General features: G+C 41.9%; 1 protein-coding gene across 3 annotated transcripts; it reads left to right on the top strand.

Moving 5' to 3' along the window:
• Positions 1-771: 771 nt before the first annotated feature.
• On the top strand, positions 772-2,370 carry LOC129185320 (zymogen granule membrane protein 16-like). 3 transcript variants are annotated; one of them, XM_054782167.1, is made up of 6 exons: positions 780-842; positions 987-1,065; positions 1,168-1,294; positions 1,406-1,505; positions 1,635-1,727; positions 1,812-2,370. In XM_054782167.1, exons 2-6 carry the CDS (start codon positions 1,011-1,013, stop codon positions 1,959-1,961), a joined length of 525 nt encoding a protein of 174 aa, XP_054638142.1. In that variant the 5' UTR covers positions 780-842; positions 987-1,010; the 3' UTR covers positions 1,962-2,370. The 3 variants fall into 3 exon arrangements, with proteins under 3 accessions (XP_054638140.1, XP_054638142.1, XP_054638141.1); XM_054782165.1 differs by having other exon boundaries at positions 772-842; positions 1,635-2,370; XM_054782166.1 differs by having other exon boundaries at positions 827-868; positions 1,635-2,370.
• The last annotated feature ends 6,917 nt before the right edge of the window (positions 2,371-9,287 follow it).

Here is a 9,287-nt window from a genome sequence, read left to right as displayed (position 1 = left end):
ATACTGTATAGGTTTCTATTTTTCAACAAAATAGTACAGGTTGGATTTGTATGATCATTACTTTCATTATTTATTCTGTGTCTTATTTTTAAATGCCATAGCTCCCCTGACACCTACATTGCATACATTTTACTATGACGTCACAGTTTTCCATCAGCCTTGTTCAGAAAATACAAGCAGGAAGTTTGCAAGCTTTAATAATTCCACGTGGGTGTTCATAATGATGCACGCAGACCAGGAAGGTTATTCCAGTAGAACCAGCTAAAACAACTTGACTTAAATTTCCTGTAATAGGTACTGCAGCCTTCTTCCTTATCATTCTGAATACTTTTGTCTGCATTCAGTATTATTAATATGACTCTAAATTCATCTGAATTCAATAAATAATGAATTCAATAATGTACCAATTATAATGAATAAAAACCAAGTTAATTAATCAGTTGGCTGCTAAGTCCAAACTTGATGAACTGGATCTCCAAAGCCTTTTTGACAATTAGCACACATTAACAACATAATGAGGTACTAAAAAATGCAAATGCAATCCAATAATTATGATGAAGGTGCCTTCCTTTCACATATCATGGATACATTTTTTATTGTAGTCCCAATCCGCTTTCTTTGTGGATTTATTGTATTCTCAAAACAAGACATGTTTTCCAAAAATAAAAACAGGTATGCCATTATCCAGCTGTCAGAAGCAGCCAAGATGGAATGTTTGGGTTATAAGTGTGTGTCTGCTTGTGTTTGAGTGACATAAGGGAGGGAATTCCAGCTCCATAAGGGACATTGTCGCGTCACCTTGCTCACACAAGTTGAGCTTGTCTTCACACAACCAGTCACAGGTGAGCCTGATGCATTGTATGTACAAGTATGTATGCATTTTTGTAATGTATCATACTGTTGCTTAAAGCTACTTGAGTTTCATATTCTTTTGGCTTATTTATTATAGTTTGTTTGACTAAGTTGATATTTGATGACTGTTTCAGAGCTGACCAACTACAACCACCGCAATGTTTTTGTACCTGCTCCTTAGCATGCTCTGTGCAACTCTCCTGGCACAACAACGTAAGAACCCCTTTTACTGCAGAATGTTACCGTAACTTATAAAAAAAAAGAAAAAAAAAAGAAGCTGCAGTACTTTAACAGCTGGATTGTTTGACCCTGCAGCTGTCCAGGACTATTACTCTTTTTCGCCAACGGTTGGAAGTGGTAGTGGAACTTCATTCATGACAAAAGGAATTGGTAGAATCACAGCAGTTCGCGTCTGGGAGCAAACTGGGAGTTACATCACTGGGTCAGTCTCTCCTCCAACAATTTTCAATATTTCACATCATTAAAAGATTGAAATAATCTATTAACCATCCTGATTCGTGTATAAAAGTGTCTTTTTTGTGTTTTGGTGCAGAATTCAGTTTCGCTATGACCATATTTGGACTAATTTAGTGGGTCGAAATGTTGGCGAGCCACAGGAAATTATGCTGCACAGTGGAGAAAAAATTATTCAGGTTTGAGACTTACTTCATCAAAGTCAAGTTGTTTCTTCTTTGTATTAAATATTCATAGTAGAAACAAGTATGTTCAAATTATCAAAGTGTCTTGCCCTTGAAGCCTACACATTGCCTTCAATGTCGCAGGTGTCTGGTAAGTACTACAGCGTTAACTACATCTATCAGCTGATATTTGTGACCAGCACAGGGCGCACTTTGATTTGCGGCCAGCCAACACAGGTGATGATCATTGCCACAGTTTGCTTTTTTTTACACTACATTCATCTACATAGCCCAATGCTAACTTTCGATGCTGTGTTACAGGGCTCCTTTAACTTTTACCCGATTTACCCAGAGGCTGAGCTCCGCCTCCTGAGTGGCCGTAGCAATGGGGTTGGGATCACTGCACTGGGAGCTCATTGGGGATTGCTGAACATAAACGACACCAACATGAGTAAAAGCATGCCAGCCTGATATTGAAGTCATGATGGATAAAATGTGTACCTATTCAAGATGGATACAATCCCTGCTTATTGTTAAATTAATGTAATGTAATATAATGTAATTCTGGATTTTTTATTTTAAATATATATGCTGGAACAAATAACTACATTTGTGATGGCACTGGTGAAATGCTAAAGTTTGTTAACTATTGCTGCACAAAACAAATGCCATTTGTTTAATAGTACAGTAATTGTAATGATAAGGGCTAGCAAACAATTTCCATTGCTTTTTCTAACAGCAGAAATGCAAATGTGATTCTTATACACCTTTCATGTTGTATTTTACAAATACATGTTTTATCTAACCATTATTAGCCCTATTCTCACTGCATTTATATCCACAATGAAAATGATTTATTTAAATGATTAAGGGTGAATAAACGGTGTCTTTGAACAACTTCGATTATTTTATCATCATTCCATATCATTTTTTTTTTCACATTGTTTTCCTGCACTTCAAAACCTTGTTGATGGCAAACATCTCTCATATGTAGTGTAGTTGCACTGGTTTGACAGGAATTAGCATTGACCTCTTTCACTCAGAGCAAGAATTCCATGAAAAGGAATGACAAAGAAAACATGAGACTACCGCTCTTCTTTGGTGGCTTTCCAGGCGCGGTAGCTGAGGTAAAAGTGTTGCCTCCATAGCACACTGTGGTCATGACTGTGGAACACTGTAAAAACTTGAGAAAATGAATACTGATGACTACTAATACATTACATGTGTTAGCTGTAGGCCAACCCTACCTTGTTCTAATAACCTTTTCTACAACTATTATTTACAGTGTCAATTGGTTCTTCTCAGGTACACTCTCGATCAAAATCTTAAGACCAGTTGAAAAATTGCTAGAATTAGCATTTTGCACATTTGGATCTTAATGAGGTTTTAAGTAGAGCTACAATATGCAAAAACAAGAAGGGGGAGTGAGACAAAAAGCATTTTGAAAAAGTAATTTATTGAAAACAACAATTAAACTGAAATAGGCTGTTGATCAGCTGATCAAAAGTTTAAGACCACAGACTAGAAAAGCCAAAATCTGCTCAAAATGTTCATTTTCTGTCAGGCATTCACATAAGCAAGGCCTCTCGCACCGTGCCATTGCTGCTGAGGTTGGGCGCAGTAAATCAGTCATTCTACATTTTTTGAAAGATCCTGAGCATTATGGAACAAAAAAGTCAAGAGGTAGACCCAAAAAAATCACACCTGCGCTGAGCCGGAGGATCCAATTGGCTGTCCATCAAGACACAGGGCGGTCTTCGACCCACATTAAGGCCTTACTGGTGCCGACTGCAGCGCAATAACCATCAGACGGCACCTGCGAGAAAAAGGTTTAAAAAAAACAAAAAACGGATTCAAAGACCTCGTCTCCTTCAACGCCACAAAACTGCCCGTTTAGACTTTGCCAGGGAGCATCAAACATGGGACATTGAAAGGTGGAAAAAAGTTTTATTCTCTGATGAGAAAAAATGTAACCTTGACGGTCCAGATGGCTTCCAACGTTACTGGCATGACAAGGAGATCCCACCTGAGATGTTTTCTACCCGGCACAGTGGAGGGGGGTCCATCATGATCTGGGGTGCTTTTTCATTCAGTGGAACACTGGAGCTTCAGGTGGTACAGGGTCGTCAAACGGCGGATGCTTACTTGCAGATGTTGCAGCGGGCATCCCTCATGACTGAGGGCCCTCGTCTGTGTGGTAACAGCTGGGTTTTTCAACAGGACAACGCTGCAGTTCACAATGCTTGACGAAGGTCTTCGTCAGGGAGAATAACATCACTCTTTTGGACCATCCTGCATGTTCATTTGAATCCCATAGAGAACATTTGGGGATGGATAACAAGGGAATTTGATAAAAATGGCCATCAGTTCCAGACAGTTGATGCCCTTGGTGAAACCATCTTCACCACTTGAAGCAACGTTCCCACTAGCCTCCTGGAAACACTCGCATCAAGCATACCCAAGCAATTTTTGAAGTGGCTAACAAGAACGGTGGAGCTACTCATTACTGAGTCCTACTGGGAACATTTTTTGTTCTGGTTTGGAGAGTTTTTTTTGTTTTTTTTTTTAGCGATGGTCTTAAAATTTTGATCAGCTGATAAACAATCTATTTCAGTTGTTGTTTTCAATAAATTACTTTTTTAAAATGCTTTTTATCTCACTCCCCCTTCTTGTTTTTGCATATTGTAGCTCTACTTAAAACCTCATTAAGATCCAAATGTGCAAAATGCTAATTCTAGCAATTTTTCAACTGGTCTTAAGATTTTGATCAGGAGTGTACATGCTGTAAATATGGTTATTTTGCTGTAGCCTTTCTGAAACAAAAAATCTACCTAATACTGTACATCTAGTGCTATAGATCTTGTCATAGGTCAAGTTTGCAGTGGCCACTGAGCTTAGAGTGTCACAGAATGTCGTCAGCAGATTGCAAGAGAAATACAGAGACTGGAAGAATTTTTTAAAAATGTCACCTGTTGTAAATTTTGCCATTCAGCTCCTTGTTAGAAAATAGCAAGTAGTGCAAGAAGTACTGAAAAAGTGACCAAACATCCTGTTTTCCCAGGACATATACTGTTTACACGCCCTGTACTGGCGGTCCTGGGTTATTTTTTGAACATGATGAAAATGTCCTGGTTTTCAGTGTTTTTCACTGGGCCATTCAATTGATTGGCATTAGGGTTGCGTGTGATGTAATCCCTGAGAGGCTGCCATGTGGGCCAGCTTTTTGAGTTAGTGTTGCCAAAAAGCTAAAGAAAAAGCAAAACATATGCATAAAGTTAATCCTCTGAAACTTGCCGAGGTTGCCGTAAAATTGGTAACGTCATGCACAACGGCCAGGCTTTCTGGCCAGGTTTGATTTCACCCTGACGTTCCGCCTTGGATCCCAGAACGGCAAGCCTGATGCACTCTCCAGGATACATTCCCCACCCACGGACGTACCGCAGCAGGAGACCATCCTACCCCAGTCCCGTATCCTGGGGGGCTTTCAGTGGGACAGTGGAGAACCGCGTGGCGAATGCTATCAAGGACTCCTCCCCCCCGGCCGGTCGCCTGTTTGTGGTCCCAGAGCTTCGTCCCAAGGTTGTACGTTGGGCGCATGAGTCCAAGCTCGCTTGCCACCCAGGAGTATCTTTCTCCTGTCACAGCGGTTCTGGTGGCCGTCACTGCGCCGGGATGCCAAGGAGTTTGTGGCTGCTTGTACAATTTGCACCCGGAACAAGCCTTCCCATCAGGCTCCAGCAGGGCTCCTGCGTCCTCTGTCCATTCCTCCCTGACCTTGGTCCCATGAGGCTTTGGATTTTGTGACCGGCCTCCCTCCATCCAATGTCAATACGGTCATCCTCACCATCGTTGACCGTTTTTCCAAGATGGCCCATTTTGTCGCCCTCCCCAAGCTTCCCTCAGCACCTGAGATGGCCCAGCTCCTGGTCCACAATGTTTTCCGGCTCCATGGCATTCCCCTCAATGTGGTCTCGGACAGGGGTCCACAGTTTTCCTCGGCGGTGTGGAAGGCATTTTGCAAGGCTATGGGGGCATCCTCGAGCTTGTCTTCTGGCTACCACCCGCAAACTAATGGCCAGTCCGAGCGAACAAACCAGGACTTGGAAGCCGCAATTCGCTGCGTGTCCCACCAGCAGCCTACCTCATGGTCCTACAACTTGCCGTGGATTGAGTATGCCCGCAACACTCTGGTCAGCTCTGCCACGGGCCTCTCGCCTTTTCACGGGCTTACGGGTACCAGCCTCCAGCCTTCCCTTCGCTGGAAGCGGAGTCAGCGGTCCCATCTGTGTCTGCCCACCTGCGCCGCGCCCGCATTGCTTTGCGCAACACCCGGACTACCCTGGCTCGCACTGCAGAGCGAAACCAGCGTCAGACCAATCGCCATTGTTCTGTAGCCCCTGAATACAGGCCTGGACAGAGGGTGTGGTTGTCTACTCGGGATCTGCCCCTCCACACCGATTCCAGGAAGCTTCAGCCCAGATACATCAGGCCTTACCCGGTGGAACGGGTCCTCAGCCCCTCCTCAGTCCTGCTTCGCCTACCGGACTCCCTCCGAGTACACCCGGCATTCCATGTGTCCCTTCTCAAACCAGTCAGTGTCAGTGACCTAAGCCCTCCTGAGGTGCCTCCTCCTCCACCCAGGCTTATAGACAGCCATCCCGCATTTATGGTCAAGGCCATTTTGGATGTGAGAAGAAGGGGCAGGGGATACCAGTACTTGGTCGACTGAGAGGGGTACGGTCCCGAGGACCGCTCGTGGGTCTCTCGCGCCCTCATTTTGGACCCTCAATTTCTGTCCAATTTTTACAGTGGCTTCCCGGAGAAGCCAGGTAGGCTGCCAGGTGGCGCCCATTGTTAAGAGGGGGGGATACTGTTACATTCCTTGTGCCATTGCTTGGTGCCCCTGTCTCTTTTTGTTTGTCTCCCTTCCAGATCCCATGTCCCTGGCTGGAGGCGGAGCTGCTGAAAGCACCTGAGCGTGATTGCCCACGCCTTCTACTTAGGCTGACTGCGGACATCTGGGAAACGCCGGATTATTCCAATCTACTCCATGATTCTCCCGTGTTGCTACCACTAGATTCGTGTACCTATTCAGCGCTTTCTAGCGTTCAGCAGCACCAGCCTTCAGCCGGCACTTAGTTCTTGTTGTGTCCATGGTTTACCCGTTTGTTGGAACCATTGCTTTGTGTTCAGTTTTTTGCTACAGAATAAAATTTTGTAAGACTCCTACCTGCCTCCTGCCTCTGCATTCGGAATCCAGACCCACACCACACCACGACGTGACACATGTGTGCAGTATACTTTCACTTGTCATATACAATTGGAATGGTCCCACCTGCAAATTATTAATCATAACCCACACCTTGCATAATTATGAAGGAGTTATTAGTCAAACTGAAAAAAGTCAGGCTGTTCTTTTAGGTTTGTGCAGAATTTATGTACAATTACTTTATTCTCCTAACTTTTTTTTTTATAACAAATTATGACAAAGCCGATCCACCCTACATGTTATAAGTTTTAGTTAGTAACATTTTCTTTGATGCCTTGTAAGCCTACTCTGCGTCTCTTGTGCAGTTTCATTACCAGTCAGGAGACAATAGAAAACATCTCTTACATCCCAAGTTTTCAGTGCTGTTCTTTGCCATTTCTTTGAAATTCTCAATTCTGACATTTACAATCAATGTTTTTCCAATTATAGAAAAACATTTAACCTCAACAGTTTTCAAAAAAAAAAAATGATTGTGAAGAGATCCATTTATTAGAGATCTAAAATAAACCAAATAAAGTGACCTGAACTTTTCAGGATGGTAACATTATCAAACTTATGAAAGGGAATGTTGTACAAAAAAAAAACAACAAAGAGCTTCTCTGAATCATCAGGTTGCAGCTAAAGAAACAAAATACCCTCCGTTAACAATCAAACCTGCCTTTCCTGTTTCAGACAAGCATCCTGCTGAAAGTTCCATATTACAGCCCAAGAATATTTCTCATTTTCAACATATGTGTAACTAAAAGGCCCCATTAGTCACTTTAGTAATGTATTTTTTAATGTTAAATCATCATGAGCTGCTCAGCACCTTCTTGTATCAAAAATAAAAATCTGAACCATTCTCAAATTATGTAACAATGCATTTGGTATTTTGTCTTTCTGCATTTGTATGGAATCGAATGTTTCCGCTTGTTGCCTCTCAGACTGTAAGTGGCAGCCTGCCAGACTATGTTTTCAGAAAAGAGGTCATGACTTTTTTTCTCAGCTGATTTGGGAAGGAAGCAAAACAATTGAAGGGGCGCAGGAGGAAGAGTGCTATGTGTTTTTGATTAAATTTGATTTGCTTGAGTTTTTTTCTGTTAATTTAAGGTTTATTTTAGATTATATGATACCCTCTAGACCCTCCAAGGTTTTTTGTTGTGAGAGCTACATTTACAAAATGAAAATGAGAGCTACTAATTTTTGTAACATTTATTTTCATAGCCTATTTCAACACAAACAAACCAAATACGCTTGTTTTAACAGAACATTAACAAAATGCTGGTATCCACAATTGACATTTTGTATTTCAGAATGCATCTCTCACATTATTAATTGAAAACCAGCAGGCTTGTGGGCACCTCATGTGATCGTGGGGGGCTACCTGGTGCCCGTGGGCACCATGTTGGTGACCCCTGCTCTGGACACTGACTTTAGGCTTACAAAAGCTTGTCACTGGGGTGCGAACTTCAAAGCAACTGATTTGTAGTCTTTAACCTTGTTTTTTGGAACTTGTGCATTGTAAAAAAGGTACAAGCTGTGACTTAGGTGCCCAGTCATTAGCCCTCTGAAGTACTTTGTAATTGTATTTTATTGATTAAAATGGTGATCCAGTTCTTGCTTGAATAATTTATTTTTGGCCCATGCGGTCGGGAGCCATATGTGGCTGTTTTGATGACCGCATCGGGCACAGAGACATTTTTTAAAACCGTAACTTATTTTTATTTTTTTTTTCTGACATTTTAACGTAAAACATTACAGAAATCACAACAATCAAGACAGATGGATGCCAAAAAGACCTTTCAAGGACTACACACAGAGGATAGCGTCAGCTAGAAAGATCTAGAAGAACAAAGATGAGAGAGTGTCTACAGTGCAAAAAATGTAGCTGAAGCATATGAACATTTATGAGCTCTATGATAAGAACTGTCCCTGGCAAGAAATGTCCAAGAAGCAAAAGAAAAATAATCAGCCATGGATGACAAAAGGACTAAAAAAATGCTAAAAAATTATAAGGCTATGTCCACGTGTACACTGTTTGTTTGTTTTTTTTAAACGCATATTTCCCCCCTCTCCAGTGTTAAAAAAAAAAATTCTATCCACAGAGTGGCTCTTGCACACTATCTCTGTCCACACAAACGCATTTACTGGCTGTCATGCGCATGCCAAAGTAATAGGGGCGCTGCAGTCATGGACTGTAAGGCAGTTTCAGCCAATCAGAAGCATCGATTATCTAATTTCCACAGGTGGCACAATAACAAACTTGGCAAGTTGCGGGATGAGACACATTTGCACTAATAGCCAAGTTACTTTTAAGTAGTTTATTTCACATATGTCTGCAAAATGTTTTGAATAAAAAACTCTGAAAAGGTAACAAATGATTATCAAAAAGAGATGTGTTGTTCATGTTATCAATCAAGGTATTTAAACTGCCCTAACCCTGTTTCCTTCTACAGTGGCGGTGTCAGTCCTGAAAAAAAATCCTGTGACTGGCTAATTGTGCTTGTCTTGCTGAATGGCCTCCTGAAGGTAGTTATGTAGCACAAAGC

The sequence above is a fragment of the Dunckerocampus dactyliophorus genome, chromosome 7 (assembly GCF_027744805.1).
Source record: "Dunckerocampus dactyliophorus isolate RoL2022-P2 chromosome 7, RoL_Ddac_1.1, whole genome shotgun sequence".
NCBI lineage: Eukaryota > Metazoa > Chordata > Actinopteri > Syngnathiformes > Syngnathidae > Dunckerocampus > Dunckerocampus dactyliophorus.
Note: the sequence above shows the minus strand (reverse complement) of the source record. Positions and strands in the feature narration are given on the sequence as shown.